Genomic DNA, 18,728 nt, shown 5'->3' with positions numbered 1-18,728 from the left:
CCTCTGGTGCTCGGCCACGTGGTCTCGAATGGAACTGGCTCGCGATGATCACCCGCGAGAGAGAGGAAGCGCCCATTGTGGGTTGATACGTAATCGTGATTGCGCTTAAGGCAAGCGTACAGCCGGCCCCGCTGGCCGATAATGAAGCGAAACTTCCTTCTTCCGGGTCCGGATGTGAGTGTGGTGGGGCGCGGAAATAAAGGTCGACCGTCGGAAGCGCGTTGTCTAATGGTCATTTTATCTGCTACGGATGGAACGCACCGGCGCGCCTCTAATGAGGTACGGGCGGTTATGACTTCGAGACAATGCCGATTACTCATCCGTAGCACCGTAGGCACAGAGAGTAAATTTGGGGAGCTTTCAATTCAACACTTCGTTAAAGCCGTTTCTTCTCTGTTCCGTGTTGGCCGGGAAAAGCTAACCCAGCTTTTTGTGAGTCTCGCCGCTTTTACGCCCATCGATTGCAGCCCCATTTATTGTGCCGGAAGCGCACCCGTTCGACGTGTGTGTGCCATCATTTATGCACTTTTGCTGCAACGAATCGAATGGAGTGCGAGAAAAAGCACCGGCCACCACTGGCCTCTCACGGGGAAACGGTCCGCTTTTCGTCGTCCTCGTCGTTGGCTGATAGTGATCGACACCATTTACTTTTATCACGCAACATAAACGGATGCGCCGCCACCGTGTCCGCTCTCTGCGGACGGTCGGTGGAGAATGTTTTAAAATTAGAATCCATTATTGGAACCATTTAGTGCCGGGTGGCGGCGGCTGGACAAAATGGTGGGATTTTTTTTCTCCACCCTCCAACGGTTGGTGTGTCGAAGGTGCCAATCATCATCGGCTGTCGGGCGGCACTCGGGAGCCGGCGGCTTTCGATTAAGGTTTTGTTGAGGACGACGAAGGGGCCAAAAAAGAAGCGGGTGAATTCACGATAATTGTACAACCATTTGCGCGCTCCAACACCGCACACACACTTACACTCGTCACAGTTGTTGTTGCCGTTGGCGATGCATTTCCCCTTCCGGTTCATGGTCCAGTGGTCGTGGCACGTGAGGCAGACGGCACCGTTGCTGCAGGTGGCACAGCCGTGCGGGCAGCCGATGCACTCGTGGCGCTTTTTGTCCCCGTAGTAACCGTCCGGGCAGCTGTTCAGGCAGCGGCCCTCGTGCGCGAATCGGCCACCCCGGCACAGGATGCACTGGCTCTCGGACGATCCGTTGCACGTCGCACAGGAAGGATGGCAATCGGCGCAGCTGCAAATGGACGGGGAAGAAAGAGAGAGAGGGTTTATTGTAAACGATAGAAATCACACATTGGCCATTTAACTGAACACCCCGACCCCGGTAGATGGAAAATGTTTAATTTTACTATAAAAGGATAACGGAACGCCATCACGTTAACAAACCGTAGCGCGTCAAATCTCGACAATGGTTGTTAAAGGCTACCGTGTGGTTGCCCGTTGCCATGGCAACACATTAGCACATGAACCGGTTCGGGATGATCGCCTGTCGCTTTCGAATCGCAACGCAATTCGGTTTTTGGTCAGAAATAAAGTTTCTTTCTAATATCATACAATGTTTTCAATAAACTAAGGCCCTAGCAAGGATGGTTCCGTGCAATTTGGGGTAGAAAAGCGTTCGGAGCATCTTCTCGCAGTAGAGCACAATCCGGTGTAAGATTGTAACGCCGAATGCAGGAGCCTCAGCCAGCAGCAGCAGCAGCACTTCGCGGCCAGGGCACTTTAACGATCGCCAGATGTGGCGATAAAATTTAACAACGAAACAAAGCACACATGCACACACACACCCTGCGCAGGAGACGACGGAAAATTCTAATGCCATCGCCAAGTACCAGGGTGCCACCGGGCTGGGCTGGGCTAGGACCGGGGGCTTTTGGGGGTCGGTTCGGGAATAAAATGAAACAGTGGGAAGCACTTAAATACAGATAGAATTTTTATGTACACCTCAAGCAGCATAAATTATGCAGACCGCTCCAGCACACCAAGCATCCCACACACATGAAAAAGGGCCACATGAATTATATCCTTAGCCGTGGCTGCGATGGCTCTCTCTTCCTCTCTCTGTGTTGGCAAGGAGCGGTGAAATTGACTTTTCACCGCTAGACCACACACACACGGATGGCAACCAAGAGCTTCCTGGGTTACCTGGAGGACCAGCACCAAGGACCAGCAGGACGCCGTCGTGCTGGTCCAGGAGACTCTAACTTGTCGCAGGAATTTTCCGGCAAAATTGCACCAGCACCCCCCTTTGGTCTCATTGCACGCAATTGTTAAGAGCTCGTACGAGATCCTGGCCGGCGTGAAATTCTTCGGTTCCTCGCACGAGAGCACACCCAACCCACACGAGAAGGGGGCCGAAGCCGAGCAGCAGCAGCATGTGTCATATGATAATGAAATAAGCGAAAATATGAGCCCAACTCGCTCGTTACGGGTTACGCCTAGTTCACCTTCCTTCTGTTCCCACCGGGGGAAGTCAGCGCCGGAAGTTGCGTCACCGTGCGCCACCAGGCGTCTCCATCTCACTCGGTGGTACCTTGCCGCTCGGTCGTTCCTCGTAAATTCCTTCCGCTGGCAGACCGGTGTGTGTGTGTGTCCCTTTTACGAAGCACCACCTTTGTGTGCCCGCCACTCCTCAGATGACAGCAGATTGCGATAAATAATCGTAAAAAAATATGAAGTGACAGATAATATTTGTGCTGTTGCGCGGCGCGCGACGTTTGTCGGACACCACCGGAGCCAAGGCCGGAAGCTCCGTTGCCGGTGTCACTCAGGCAGGGCGCTGCAGAGCTGACTTTTCGCTCCTGCGCTCCGAATCCGTGTGCGGCGGCGAGTGAGAGTGCAAGAAGCGTGAAATTTTATTTTCAATTTTTATGACCCCACGTCGCCCGTTGGCGGTGGCACGGCACAAGGAAGTCACGGGGCGCACAGGAGAGGACATTTTTCTCGTCATCCCAAGCGAAGGAGTGTTCTTTGGTGGCCGCCCGAGGGCGTCCATTAGCCCACTTCCCGCCGACACGCCGTAGCGTCAGCGCAAGAAGAAGCGCATTTGGTGTGCAACATTAACGCCAGCTGGGCGCCCTGTGCCTCCTGTGTGTGTGTGGGGGGGGTTTTCGGAAGGGAATCGCAAGCCAGAAGGAGCCAGGTGCGAGATGAAGTTGAACAATGTTAAATGTGCTGTCCATCGAGGGCAAACAATGTGTTAGGGTACATAGCCTCGAGGGAGTACTTTACGGATGACGTTTTGGCCGATGCATTCTGCGGGTTTTTGAGTCGAACGCGAAGCATCCACAAAAAAGATGCGAGCTTCTCTGCTCCAAAACGAGACGTCTTGTGTAGGTCGAGAATATTCGTGATCAAATCCATCGGAACAGTCGAATGTTTGTGGCATCTCAGACTAAGACACTAAGAGAATCGTTTTCGTAGCGTTGATTTCGGTAACTATTTGGACCATTAATTGATTCGAAAATTAAAAGCAGGATTGGGGTCAGTCTGAAAACCGGCTTACTTGATAAATGGCTGATGATGGCCACGGAATCGGCATCACGCTACAAAATAAGGCACGAAAAATGTTGAATGTTGCTGATTGTTGAAACGAACTTAATCGGGTTCCTGGAGTTGAGGTTCTGGAGGCTCACCCGAAAAAACTTTATTTGCAGAGACAGCCTGTGCTGTCCGTCGGAAGCAACGATTCAGAAAGGCCGTTCCAGTCGACCTCTCGGGCATTCTTAACCCAATTTTCAGTCATCATCGAAATTTTCCCTTGCTTTGATGTTTTGTTTTCATCAATAAACAATAAACGAAAGCTCAAAAAGAACACTGGAACCGATGGTCAAAAATGCTGTAAGACTTAGATAAGGCTTTAATTTAAAGGTAAGAAATTTTAATCAAAAATACACTCGCATTGTGCTGATGGCTGGCGAAAGCCAACCCCAGGGTGTAAAAAATTGGAAACATTCAAATAAATCGAATGAGCAATGCTGAGCCATATTTTTCCCACAACTATAGCTGGAGAATGCGAACAAATTTGATGCAAACGAAAGCATAACTGGCAACACAATGAACAAACAGTCCACTGTGGGCCCCGTGAGCCAATCAACGACTTCAGGCGCGCCAGAGTGGAGGAGCCGAAACAAATGATTGAAAACTGTTCGACAAGCCACTAAAAAGCAATAAATTATCCTTTCATCGAGCGAACCTGTGTTGTTTTTGTGACCCGTTCTCGAAAGTCTTGTCAAGAGCAATCGCCGTCGTCGTCGTCATCGTCGTAGATGAATGCCAAATGAATGAATGTTAACGACAACGACACGGAATCATCAGTCGTTGCTCATCGTCGCATCATCGAATCGTCGTCCCTCGCTGGGCCGTCAGTTGTCGTCGTGGAGAGTATTCTTCAAACAAATATTTTGCATCAAACCCGTCCGCTCCGTCCGCGCGAATGGTTATTTGCCAGTCAGTTTGTACAGTTTGCTTTTGAAACTTTTGTGCTCCGAGCTCCGGCGTCCGGCGAAGAAGAAACGGTGAACGGATCCCTTTGAACGCCGTCTCTGTTAGTGGCCGCCGCCTTTCGGTCCTCCTCCTCGGAGGAGGAGGGCCAGCCCTCGGTTACACAGCTGCAGATAACGTCGAATCCTGTGTTTGTGGTTTTATTTTTCCACCCACTTTTTAGCGCTCAACCCAACCGCGAGCGAGAGGGTATCGGGAAAAAATGCCACAAAAGCAATTGGCCGATCAGCGACAGCGACGACCCGGCGAGCGAGCGGAATTGGTTTGCTAAAATAATATTATTTCACCCGGTTCTTTGTCCAGCGCGAATAAACCGCGCGTTTCCGGTTTTTCTTCGGTGCCGTTGACAGCAGCGATCGCGCCGGAGCACCGAACATCGCTAACGGATGGGCGCCACAGCCAACCACCACACAGTGACACAACAAAAGGATTCGAGAAACGAATCGATCCGGGGCAGGTTACACACACACAGAGAGAGGCGCGCAACGACTGCTGACGCGGACGGAAAAATCGACAACGAGGAATCAGCGCTTTTCAGCCACAATACAATGTTTGGACATTGTGTTGTGTCTTGTGGGTCACCGAAGTGAAGAAGAACGCCCCGAACGGGCCCCGTCCGTAGTGAGGCGAACGAAAATTGGCACGGCGTCAAACCGTTTTCGAACCCGCGCTCTCCATTTCCGGACTTTCGTTCTTTACTTTTCGTTTGCCACAAAAATCGACCAAATCGCCTTCTCAATGATAATCCGCGAATGACTCCCCTGGGGATAAATGGAGGGCAAAAGTGAACAAACTGGTGTGCGTTAAGGGTGCGCGCCCGACCTCACCCCGGCGGCCTTTGGGAAGTCGGGAGGTCACAATTCTTCGATAGTTGCCAGCCAGCAACCTCGTGGTTGGGAAAATAAATATGACGAATTCAATCGAGCGCCGCTCCTAATGGAACATCCGGCCGTCCGGTGGCCATATCCACCTCAGCACCGCAGCACCAGGAACGTAACAAACGCCGAACTCTGGGCAATCTGAGATTCAACAATCTGGCGCGAAATGGTCACAAATGCAGCATTTATCGGGCACGTCGAATGGCATGCGAAAGCGTAAACGGGATCCATTGGGATTAAACATTCAAACTCAATCCACCCTTCGCGTGGAGCAGATTTACAGCGGGACGAGCAGATTTACACGGACGGATGGGTTAATCCGATAGCGACGCGGAGATTAGGCGTCCTTGTTAAAGTTTTAGCCACGCTTTGCGTCTCTCAAAGTTTGTTACTTTATTTGTGGAAGGGTTCTGGTAATATGGTAGTTCTTTAATTTGTATTTAACGTTCACGTAACATTCGTTACCTAAAAGGATCGTTAGCAAACGATCTTCAGTAATTAGGCAATGTATAAGGAAATGTTAGGTGTTCAGGAGCGACTGACTAGCTTCGTTGTCACTTTCTATATCATCATTCCGTGTCTAGAGCTTTCTAGGCTTTTGTTAAGGTTTTGGAGCGGTGAATGAGATTGGGTTTGTTTTTCCTCCGCTTGCTGAGATCGCCACATGCATCTTAAAGGAGAAATTGGATTAGCTGCTGCCTTTAAATGGAATATGAAGACTGTCGCTATATGGCGCGTAGCGCCGTCTTGTTGAAACCAACATTCAACGTCCAAGTTTTCAGCTTTAATTTGACCGCCATCGATATTTTAATCGATTATCATCGATTATCATAATATTTTCCAATTTTCTGCAAGAGTCCAGCTTCCCATTTAGTAAATATCAAAGTTTTTACTAAATATTAACAATTTTCAGAGTTAAGTTTGACGTTTTAAGAGTGCAGTAATCGGTATTTTAAAATCTAATCACTTGATAGATCCGTTTTTTAGAAAAAGGTGAAGTCAAATGAATCGGTCTATCGCTTAAAATTCTGTTCTATAGTAATTAGAGGAGTAGTCTGTACAGTCAAAATGTTGAAAAACAATGAATACTAGACACTCTCGCTGCTCTTGCTGTCACTTGTAGACTGAAATGAACGACATTTTCGCATCGGACCTGCCCTGCCTTGTCTTCTTCTAACATTCATTGTTACAACCCAAATTAATGAACTTCGACTAACAGTTTTATGCTTTCCACAGCAACAAAACTGGCACCTAACCTGGCCAATCCATCACGGACCGGAAGCAACGGTGTGCGGAGGGCAGCCCCGTGGGACGATTGTTTCAATCGCTTCCGATAAGCTGCCCGCCCGCCACCGGATGCTGCTGAGTCGCCAGATGATTCTACGTACACACACGGGACGGGGCCGCCGTTAAAACCAAACGACGTGCCGCTGACACTTGTTTATTGTGTGTAGCGTCGTGCGGGCGTAAGCATTATTTTTACAATCGTTACACCTTCTCTCTCTCTCTCTGGCGCGCTCCGAAATAAAATGAGGTGTCAAAGCATCCTCTTGCCCTCCCCGATGACGACGGCAAAGAAGGACCCGGTACGAATCCCGGAACAAGTTCCATCACACGCGTTCAGTGTTCCACTTTCGGCGGCGGCGGCGGCGGGTGGGACACACAACGATGCAATAAAATTTTATTCATAAAATAACCGAAACATTTCCCCCCGAAGAGCAATTGACGAGAAACTCGGAGGGGACGACCCCGGTCGTTGCGCCGGGTACGGAAAAACCTTGCAGCAATGTGGCCGCGCGGATGGAGAAAAAAAGGGAGCAAAAAATTTCATCAAACTCCATCCGGAGCGGAACGAATCCAGAGCACAGCAGGGTGAAGTGGAACGTCTTGAACGGAATATTAAATGATTGCTTATCTTGTTTTCAATTTGCCGTTCCCGGACTGTCGCCCCCCCAATTGGTGGCCGTGTCCACTTTCCGAAGCGGACTGTCAGCAACCGTTCTCGATAATCGTGTGCAAATTTAGAAGAATCGTCACCGGTCGGTCGGTGTCGGTGGTGCTGTTTACACGCTGTTGAACAACGTCCTAATGCCGGGGCCAATGAACGGGGGGGCGCGCGCGCCTCCTAATGAATATAGAATGCGATCGATTTGGCTCGAGAAGCCAGACCGAAGAAGGGGCTTCGATAGGGGCACAAGACAAACATCGAGCGCCGTCGTGTTCGCCGGGCCGGGAAACTTGGTAGACACCGGAGCGCAAAGCTACGCCGGGTGCGGATTACGGGCGAATCCTTGGGCGCCTACCTGAGACTGAGGTTCAATCGAAGAGACCACCAGAGCCCGGACAGAGAGTCGGGGCCCTTTTTGTTTACACATATAGAGATGAAGACATCGCTCTTCAGTGCCCACTCACTTCGGACGGGGTTATGTGCTAATACCGAAAAGTAATACTTGTTGTAACCTGAGGGCCGACCGGCCGGCCAGTGCGTGCACAGCAGGTTCTTACGGCTACTTGGAAACTCTGTCCAGGACCACTACCTGTCGGTCGGTTCACCGCCCATCGGACAATGTTCGGTGTGTTGGGGGGCAAAAAATACAACACGCTAGGGGGACGCAATACTTTTACCACCGAACTCCGGAGCCGCTTAAGTCCGAGAGATTAGAGACTTCCCGGAGCCGGACGACCACAACAAACCACCCTGGTGCTGCTGGGCGCTCCAAATATTATTGTAGTCAACGCTGTCTCTAGCTCTGGTCCGAGACCCGAGACCGAGCCCACGACCGGTGGCTGCCGCCGTGTTGTTCTACACGGATGTGTCCGACACGCTCTCGACCGCCGGAGTTGGAAACAAACGCCGAGCCCACCGACCAGCCAGCGCACCATATACTTACTTGTAATCCTCCGTTTCGTAGGTGTTCTTCGGGCAGGCGGCGTAGCATCGGTGCTCATGCATAACTAAATGATGATCACAGCTCGTGCAGTAATCGGGCCGGTCCTGGCAGGATGCACAGTTCGCTTCGCACGGCACACACGTTCGATTATCGTAGTCTACGGCGAGAGAGAGAGAGCGAGCGAGAGATGGTTAGTTAACTGGGGTTCAGGCGCCGGATTTTGGGGTGGCCGCTTCGTTAAAGTAAACAGTGTTAAATTAAAGCAAATGACCAACTTGCTCCACGGGTCCCATTTTTCGTCCGCTCGTCAGCAGATTTGACGCTGCAGCAGCAAGCAAAGTTTTAGCATCAAAAATATGTTCTCAACCAACAACATGTGTTTGTGTGTTCCCGAAGAACCCGGATCTAGCTCAGGCTAGTTTTTCCTGTTCCCGGTCTGACCACCGGTAAACTTCTACTCCCTGTCTGCCGGCCACATTCGGGTGCCACAGATTTGATATGATAATTGAATTTGCGTGCCACTGACGGAGGTCGGCAAGGCGAGGCCTTCCTGTTGTTCCAGGCGCTTACGAATCCGCCTACGAACCGAACTGGGGGGCGAACAGAGATCAAAGACAGTTTTCACTGCTAATTTCCTTCGCTGTCATTATCACACACCAAAACGATTTCGATTTCGTGTTCCGGCGGACTTGGCTGCTATGGCGCAGAGCCCGTGCGAGTCCTTTCAAAGGTAAATAAAATCCTCCCTGCAACGCCGCGCAGTGACTTTCGGGGGAGCAATGGGCTCGAATTTCGCTTGGCGGCGGCACGCCGAAAAGTGCGTCGCGACCATCGGAATTGAATTGGAAAGTTGGTGGTGGCTTTGACACGGGAGGGCAGGATGTGTTCGGGGATTCGTTGGTGGGCTTGTAAGTAACGAAGCTACTGCTGTGGCCAAAAAATAATGACACTTCTGCCTACTCGCTTAACTCAAGAGGCCGTTCCGAGGACACCTTTCAGAGTCACCAGTTGAAACGGGAGCCGAAACTAAGAATGTATTGAAGGCCATACCTCAAATATCTTTTTAATATGCTAGACAAAGATCTGGTCAAGGAGCGATTGCTTATAGACCTCAAAACTGTAACGTCACAAGTTTCTGTGCTAACGATCAAGCGAATAAAAGTTTAGTATCTTAAAATATCACAAAACTTATCGGCACCTAGCTCTGAGAGCTCACTCACTTACGTATCGACCGTCACCGTGGCGCATTTGCCTTGAAGTACCCGGCGAACGGAGCGTTCCGTACCTTAACGATTCCAAAACCATCGCTCCTAATGGGGCTCGACACGCACGCGCACATTGGCACAATTACTGGAAATCTAACCACCACCAGAGCCACGACGCAAACGACCGTCCCGGTGGCACAGGTACGCCCCGCGTTCTCGGAAGCAACAAGTATAACCGCTAACTGTTTGTTTGCGGATTAAAAATGCTACGCAGAGCGGCGTCTTTAGGCGAGACCAAACACAAACATTCTCGAAGCCACGCGCTATAGAGGAGCGCCTACGGCAGCACTTAGTATTTGCCCGAGACCCAATCGACCGAGCGTCTTCCGTAGCATTGGAAAATCACGGCGCTCTCTCGCGGGTCCCGCACGGAGCAGGACGAACATCAAACATCGTTACGCGTAAACACCGGTGTGTGTCTGTCTGTGTGTGGGGTGTAGAAAAATCACCGCACAGCAAACAAACAGCAAGGGACACGGAGGCGCGGAGGATCGGGGCCAAGGCCAAGCTTTCGAAGCGCAAACATTGTGGGCCGCCGCCGCCGCCAGCCAATCAAATAGTGTCCTCCGCTCCGGCAAGCATTAAAATTAATAATTATAAATGACAAACAAACATAATTAAAACAAATTACAGCGCAGTGCTCGCATCCGAGTCCGATCATCTTCCGAGCGGGCCCGGAACCGGGGGGTCTTAGTGGCCGCCCGGCACCATGTTGTGTTTGTTGACTCAACGCACACCCCAGTGGGCTGAAGAACACACATCTAGTGCGCGCCATCCAATCACGTCCTCCCTTCCTTTCTCCGAGGGAATGGAAACATCCTGTCCCATCGCTCTCTCTAGCGCCCCCGGGCTCCGTGTTGTTCGAAAGTATTCGGCTTTAAATTTATACACTTCGGCCCGTCCTTGCCCCCGGGTTCGACCCGTACCCCGAGGGCGACAAATTCGCTTTGAACGGTGCGCGTGTTTTCGGGCCGCGTCTGAGAATTTCCCAAAAACCCAAACTCGGACCCCCGACTGGTGACGACCTCCACGTTAGGGTGCCTGAGGCCGCGGGGTTTGAGATATTCAGAACACGACAAACATTTCTCGAACCTTCCGTTCCGTTCGCCGTGTTCGGCCTCAAATCGGGAGGCCCGTGGGGGTGAACGATTGTTTGAGTGTATTCCGACATTCCTGACACCAAAAACGATGTCCCCGCCCCGTCCGCCCGCCCGTGAAGGCGGTGTTTCATAATTAAATCGGCCCACAACCCATCTGAGGCTGAAGCTAATCGATCGGCCGGAACCTCCGGGGCCGCGGGTGCGGTGCTCATCTCGCACACTTACTTTCGTAGTACCCTTCCGGGCAGACCTGCAGGCAGACGGCCAGATCGGTGACGTAGAGGTGGGCCGGGGCGCACGTGAGGCAGCTGTCCTGGCCGGCGCCGGCACACGTTTCGCACGACTCGTGACACGGCCAGCAGACACCGCCCTGGTTGGGGAAGCTTCGCGGTGGACACCGGCTGACGCACGTGCTGCAATGGACACAGAAAGCGGGGGGTTAGCGAGTGTGTTGCGGGCACGTGGCCACGAGGGGGGCTTACTTGTCCAGCCGGTAGTGCTTGCAGGCGACACACTGCGTCGGTCCCCGGCCGTAGCAGCCCTGCTGGTCACACTCCGGGTCGCAGTCGTGCAGCACCACGAGCTTGTTGTTCGAGTCGGCCATCACGTTCTCGCGCTGGGCCGTCGGGATGTTATGGCCGTTCAGTGTCGCCACCGTCTGGTCGATGCCGCTGCCCGCCCCACTGAACAGGTTCGGGAAGTTCATAAAGTTGCTGTACAGATCCGACGACTGGTAGTAGGCGCCGCCGGCGGCTCCGGCCGCACCTAGTCCGGCCGACTGTTGGTCCGTCTCGGTCGGGAACACGAACGGGTTCGGTAGACCGGCCGCTGCCGCGTATCCGGCTGCCGTTCCGCTGCGCGTTCCGCCTCCTTCCGACTTGAGGCGGATCGGGTTCGTTTGGGTGCCGTAGAAGATGAGCTGCCACTTGGACAGGATGCCGGCCTGGCTGACGCGCCGTGGCCCCCCGTTCAGGATCTGCAGCGTCCAGCGACCCTCGGCCCGTTCGCCCCAGAAGTGGACGCTCAGGAACGGCCAGTCGTCAAAGTTGGACTTGGTGATGTCGCGCGGTCGCTCGAACAGCAACGTCGACGTGGTGCCCATCGGCGAGGTCAGCAGGATGCGTAGGTTGCCGCGCGGGAAGAACCGAAGCGTGATCTTGCACTGGACGTGTTCGAGGAAGCGGACCTCGTTCACGGTGCCCGCGCACCCGTTCACGTCCATGTGCGTCTGGAGTGTGTAGCCGACGGACACCTCGATCGAGCGATCCTCGTTGATCTCGCGCGACTTGCAGATGTGCTGCGACGGCACGGACGTCCACTGCTCCGCCAGGCTGACCATCGCGCCGGCATCCATCAGCCCGTAGCCGAACTTGTGGCTCACCTTCCGCTTGACGCCGTTCAGTATCCAGCCCGGTTCCTTCTCGAGGGGCTCCGAGCGGGACGTCAGCACCACCAGGTACTGCATGTCACGCCACGTCAGCGATGGGTTTGCCTCGAGGGCGAGTGCCGAGATGCCGGCGGCCAGCGGGGCAGATGCGGACGTTCCGGTGTGCTCCACCGTGCAGATCCGATCGGGCCGCAACGAGCCATCCATGTCGACGGTGGCCACACTCTTGTCGTGCCCGGGCGTTCCCGAGCTGTAGGTTGTCGCCAGGGTCGACGAGCACTCCTCCAGGTACCAAGGTTTGTAGCTGTAACGAAGAACGGAAGAACCACGAAACATTAGGACCCGAGAAGGCCACACCACACGGGGACACTTACCCGCCCTGGGTCGCACTGGAGATGGAGAGCGTGAAGATGGAGTTGGTGTAGCCGTCGCAGTTGCAGCTGTCCGTGTACCGGCCCCCGTTCCCGGACGCCCAGATGAAGATCGAACCCTTGCCCTGCCGCCCGCTCGTGACGCCAAAGATGAAGGCACGGCGCGCCAACGGTCCCGGCCCGTCCACAGTCGATCCGTCGTCCTCGGGACCCCACGACGCACTGTAGATGTCGATGTGATCCGGGTTCAACCCGAGCGCCTTCGCTTCCACCGCGTCGTTCACCGTCCCGTCCAGCATGCGCACACCTGCGTGGAATGGAACGAAAATTTCAGCATAATTCGATGAGGCGCGATCCGACGAGACAGCAAGGAGAAAGGATGGATGACGCGGAGAAAAAAAGGGTCACACACAAATTTCGCGTTCTCCTTTTCACAACCCGAGCGCCCCCCTCGGACGTGGTGCTTCCGGTTTGGGAGCGATAAAAATAAATTCGTTACGAGTTATGACATCTTTTGGCACAGCCCCCCTACGGCGGGTGACCGAAAGGACACTTTCCAACCCGGGTCGCCCGGACGAATACTTCACGCGCGCGCGGAGTTTCCGCTTTTGCGGGGATCGGATGGATGGAGCAGAAGAAAAGGGACGCGGGTGCCCTGACGGCGGCAGTGTGAATTTTCCGAGGTCACGCCATCCGAACAACAGCAACAGGGGTGATGGTGGTGGTGGCCTCTGGGACAACGGGAGACTATTCAAAAGAATTTGCGCGACCGAAACGAGGGCGCTTCTCGGAACAGAGCACGGGGCACAGCAAATTGGTCGAAATATTGTGTGCCGTCGTCGTGGCCGTACCGGTGAAGAGGGGGAAAGAACGTAGTAGACGTCGGGTCAAATGTTGGGTCAACGCAAAAGGGTTCATGAAATGGGTTAGACAAGAACAGAGAACGCGTTACGTGGTATGCGTCAAATTAAGCAAAATATTTTACGAAACACGAGGATGAAAAATTTACTTTAGTCAATTGAAAACATAGAACAAGCCAAATTCCACTTAGGCTTCAAATAAGTTCAAATAAGTTCAGTATCAGCAATGCAGACCATTCCGCCCAGACAGTGTTGCCAAACATCCTGGTTCTTTGGATCCTTTTCTACAGTCTTCGGGTATTATTTTGGTCCAGGTTCATTCTATGAAATTTAGAAGTCCACATACTCCAAAGAACATCAACATCATCAATCAACATCATCATCAACAACATCAATCAACATAATGTCTTGTGAATTCTTCACCATGCGTTTCTAAGCCTTAACTCTGCATTTTGAATATGAAAACATGTAAAAACCACGTTATTATAAACGCTCAAAAATAATAAAATCTACTTTAATTGATTTATTACAAAGCAAGACGAAGAATATTGGTGTGTAAATCTGATAACTTCAAGCTTCCTAACTTAAACTTAAAAAAAGTCATTAAATGTTCGTTTGAACAAAAATTCACTAAACTTGATCCGCTTTCAGGTCCTCGACCACCAATGGGCCAGCGCGTGCACGATTGTCAAAATATCCTTCGGGGAAGCAGCTTGCAGGCTTTTAAGGGTTCAAACTGTACCAAAAAAGTAGAACAGCCATCACTTTTGCGACCACCCAACACCCGAATCGCCTCGAAGACGAGAGAAGCACACCAGAGAACGGTGTCGCCATAAAGTGTGTAATCTTCTCATGATGGCCTGCGATGTTGTGCTGGTTTCGCTTTTGGGCGCCGCGACCACAACCATTGGCCGCCGGTACGCCCGCGGGTTTTGCCAAACTACAGAGCACTATAAGCCGAAGCGAAGTTGCGAACCTGTTTATGATACTTTGCCGGGAACGTGTTAATCGAACTCTGCTCGCTGAACAATATGGGCCACCGCCGCACACGGTTATAGACAAAAAAAGAGTGAAACATTACAGAGTGTGGTGTTGTCATGTGACGCCGTCTCGGTGTAGTTGTTGATAGCTTAGCTGGCGGCTTACCCTCCCGACGTTCTCGGATGACTCAATCGCTTCGCTAAACTGGTTCCAGAACGTGTCGAGAATTTGTTGAAGCCCCAAGAAACCGCTCTGGCTCATACTTTCGTCCCCCCGCCCGGGTCTAAGACGACGCCATGGCTCATATTTACTCCCAATTAGGCGATCATTTTCCTCACTCAGCGCTTCGTTTTGTTCAACGGGAACGCGGCCCTTAAAAGACGCAGCCCTTTTCAAAGTTCAATCAAACGCGCTTTGTGAAAATGATCAATCAAGTGATTGAGACGGGTGATCCTTTTTCAAACGAATGTTTCGACCGATTGGTTGCACCGACCGACCGAGCGAGAGCTGCTTGAAGTTAATCTGATCTTAGTTTGATAAATTGTTTAGTGAACCGAAAATGAGCCGAATGCCGCGAGGGTTGCGCGAGATCGAGGATTCACGGCAGGTTGAAGGTTTATTGGTAAAACGCGAATCGCAGGAATCGCTTATTTTTACAGATTTTCACGGAGGATTCTGAAAAGAATCGTTGAAACACCATAATTTGGTCCCGAAAAAGACCATTTAGTGGTCTGGCGGAAAATTCTCGCCACAAAGGTACGTGCCAAGCCCTAGCCAGCTTAATCCCCGTTTGGTGGTCCTCCACAGGATTTCCCACATGCTACTGTCCACACAACAAAAGCCGACACACACGCGCAGCTTGGTGGCCGTCCAGCAGCGCGCCAACGATCAATGATGGATGGCGCAAGACAACGAGGTCCGCACAACCAAGAAAAAAAAGGGTCCGAAAAAGAGCTGTGGGAAAAAAGTGGGGAGTGCATTTTCAGTTCTATTTCCGCCGGCCGGTTCCGAGAGGTCTTATAAAATATTAAAAACACAGAAACCTAACTTTGATATCTACCTTCGTAAAGTTTTGCCCGTTTTTCTTTGTGAAGCTCGCGCTTTCCTTCTGCTCACTTCCATCAGCTGCCGCCGTTTTTGCGCGCGCTGATGGATGACGGGGAGTTTGTCTTTCGCCCGCCCGGGGACCCAACTCAAAATGTGTGTTTGCTTGTGAGACCGCGCCCGTGCGCTCGAAAAAAGGGCTAGTTTTTTGGGGGGCCGGCGACAAATAAACGAATCCTTCTTCCTTGATGGCTTGATGAGCTTCCAATTTATGCGAGTGACTCCGATCGATCATATTGAGCACGGAGCGAATTGATTGCGCTGCAGAGGAGTCCGCAACATAAAAAAGCACTCAAAAAAAAAAAAAAAAAAAGGAAAGTTGAAAAATTCTGAACGTAATTTGTGGGGCTTTCTGGCCACCCACAGGCTTAACGGACAATGGAGTAGCAGATGTAAACCCGATTTTGCTGTAAGTCGCCACACACGCCACACGCCTTTGGCCGGAAGCACCGGAACACACCGGGGAGCGTGTGTGCCCGGGAAACAACCAACGCCAACGTGGCCTTCAAAGGAAAATCCCACAAAGCGAACTCGCGATCGTGGAAATCAATTAACCATTCCACGAAGGGTTTCCTTTTTTCAACTTCTTTCTCCTTCATATCCACAACCCGCGGGGTCCGATTTTTTAGTGCACACCACACAACCTTTGTTCACGAATCGAGTCGAGGGGGGCGCGCGTGAGTGAAAAACCGAAATGGGCGATGAAACTTATCATATTACACTGACCGCCCAACAAAAAAAAACCATAGCCGACTCGATAGCCCAGAACGCCGACGGTAAAGGACTCGTGCCGTGTCGTGAGAGGAGGAAAATTAATTCAACGCCCCTCGCAGGAACTTACCGCCGATGCTCGCGTTGTACGCCACGCCGACCCCGCAGTACTGGTTGAAGGCGACGGCCGCGACTTCTCCGGCGCACCGCGTTCCGTGCTTGTTGTCGCCGTTATCGCGCGGCATCGGGTCCGAGTCGTTGCTGTTGATGTCGTACGAAGCATCCGGATCCTGGTGGGCATTCCAAGCAAACAAAACAGAAAAAGTGGTTAATGTTGTGTTTTGGAAGAAAGGGAATGCTCTCTATACAGTTCGTCAGTTGGCCGTGTCACGGAGAAACAGAAAGATACTCATTTAGGTATTCCTAGCGTCTTGGGATAGAAGGTTCCACTGACTAATTTATAATTATTTTCCAAGAACTGCTTTGCGATGTAAATAAATGCCGTCGTCATCACCAACATTATGTTGAATGGCAGTAATGTTGGTGATGCTGGAAACAGTTCTTGGAATCCCGCTAAATCAGGCAGTCGGCGGGACCTTCCTATTCAGAGACTTTGGGAATTCCTTTAAAGCTTTTGAGCCAGATTTGCCCACGATGATTTCCTTTCTTGCTTCGCAATCGCAAGAATGCTGAGAAGGTCCGAAACCACTTTCGGCTTCATTGTTATCCAGGAACACAGAAAACCGAATCATCCTTTGATTCCCCAGTCATTCGTGGCGCCCGGCTTGATCGATCGACAATAGGGTCGGCAGAACCCAGCAACAACAACGGGCCATCCTTTGGTAAGCAATAAATATGTATTGTTAATGCGATGGAGTATCAATCCGAAGGCCATTATTAATGAATTTCTTTCCCCAGATGAAAGTTGATTCGCATAGTTTTTCTGACCTCCACCAGCGAAATCAATAGTTGAACGAAAGAAGTCACTGGGCGGCCGGTGGGCCGCCTACGAATCCCGAACTCGTTGGGATTCTTGTACATCAATATAAATGCCTTTAATTCGTCGGGAAGCGGAGCTTGCTCTTCGGAATCGTTCAATCCGATCCGGGTTCGGATACGAAATATCATTAATATGCTGCGGTGCCGATCATCATTCACAAGCGTCATTCTTCTCGCCCGGGGTTAGGGGTTATCGAATTGCCCCCAAACTGTGCCTAGAGGATTCCTCTTTTTATTAAACACCATACGGGGGTTGGTCAAATGGAATGGCAGGGAATCACATTAGACTCAATCAACACACACACAAACCGAACGTCAGGAATCGGCCATTCTTAGGCCAACACTTTGCATATAAAGCACCAGAATTCCTTCCTGTACCGGGGAGGGGGTGCTGCTCGTTAGGGCTCGTTCTGAAACCACCGCCGCCGGCGACAAGAAGGCCACTTCCGTGTTCCGTTGTTCCAGCGTTCCGTAACATCCGGAACGATGTCCTTCTCTATGGCCACCCTCTGTGATCGTGTGTTGTTCTCGGTGTCACCGCCGCCGCGCACAGCCGTTACGGGCCACACAGCAAACCGACACACTTAATCATGGCCCGGCCGGACGGTCGGTCGGTCGGGCGGACGAACGGACGGATGGTCCAGCTCCGAGCGGGTAATTACCGAGCCGCGACGTCCGGTCCGGTGGAAACCCACACCTGGAACGACCGACGACGACCACGCTGAAACCGAGCCCCATTGGATCCGGAGGCGGAAGGACAATACGTCGCCAGGCCAGGCCAATTGTCCTGAAGGACCTCGCCCCGGATAGGATCCGGCCTTCTCCTTGCGCCGCAATCGATTGCACGGCTCAGCCGAATATTAGTCTCACAAGCGCTATTAATTTTCATAATTACGACCCCTTCGAACCGGCAGCCTCTCAGCGTCCGTGTGTGTGTGTGGTTTCGGACAAGGACTCGCCCTCGTCCTCGGAGGCGGCCGTGGCGATGAAGAAGTTGTTTCCACGCCCGACCTTTAATGATGATTGCGATGGCGTTGTTGTGTGGCCACAGCACATCTGAGCGAAGGTGCCTATTAAAGGCCATCACTCTTGGCCGGTATGGAAGCCCAAGGACCCGAGGCCCACCGCGAGTATCCCGGGGCAAAGAAAGTGCATCCTTTCTTCGGTCGCCGTCGCCGCAAGCGTTGATGATTTATGCAGCATAATAATGTATTATTGGATACGTTTTGGCTTTTCGCACCACGTCGTCGTCGTCGGACGTCGTCCTCGGACGTCGGACAATATGTTTCGAACCCGGGGCGGGTGCATTTCGGACACGGTGGTCCTGTGCTCCTGCGCGTTTCGGGCCGTTCCGGGCCGACTTTCCGTTCGACTTCTTATCTGGATCGGAAGGCGTCAGCGTCTCGGGAATACCGGGCAAAAGGATACCGGGCACACGCAGAGGCAGCAAATATGGACCAACATCGCCGCCGTACAATGTGGAGCTCCCCCCCACGGGGACGAGAACTCGGCCAAAAGTGGGGCGATATTGGAAACGCTTAATATTGTATGCAAATTTTCGTTTCGAGTTCGCGAGGGCAAAATGAAATTTATTTCACCGTATGGCCGCCGGGTGGTCCTTCACTGCGGGGCGGAGCGGTCGTGTGCGGCCAGAATGGT

The 18,728-nt window shown here is 52.2% G+C and overlaps 1 protein-coding gene across 1 annotated transcript in view; it reads right to left on the bottom strand.

Annotated features, from left to right (window-relative positions):
• LOC128275147 (furin-like protease 2) overlaps positions 1-18,728 on the bottom strand; it is a 93,555-nt gene that overhangs the window by 6,581 nt on the left and 68,246 nt on the right. The window contains exons 5-10 of the mRNA XM_053013552.1: positions 16,201-16,360; positions 12,418-12,721; positions 11,139-12,347; positions 10,882-11,069; positions 8,292-8,448; positions 979-1,253 (exon numbers count right to left, since the gene is read on the bottom strand). Coding sequence (XP_052869512.1) covers positions 979-1,253; positions 8,292-8,448; positions 10,882-11,069; positions 11,139-12,347; positions 12,418-12,721; positions 16,201-16,360 — 2,293 coding nt within the window. The remainder of the gene's footprint in view (positions 1-978; positions 1,254-8,291; positions 8,449-10,881; positions 11,070-11,138; positions 12,348-12,417; positions 12,722-16,200; positions 16,361-18,728) is intronic.

Source organism: Anopheles cruzii, chromosome 3, assembly GCF_943734635.1.
Source record: "Anopheles cruzii chromosome 3, idAnoCruzAS_RS32_06, whole genome shotgun sequence".
Lineage (NCBI taxonomy): Eukaryota > Metazoa > Arthropoda > Insecta > Diptera > Culicidae > Anopheles > Anopheles cruzii.
Note: the sequence above shows the minus strand (reverse complement) of the source record. Positions and strands in the feature narration are given on the sequence as shown.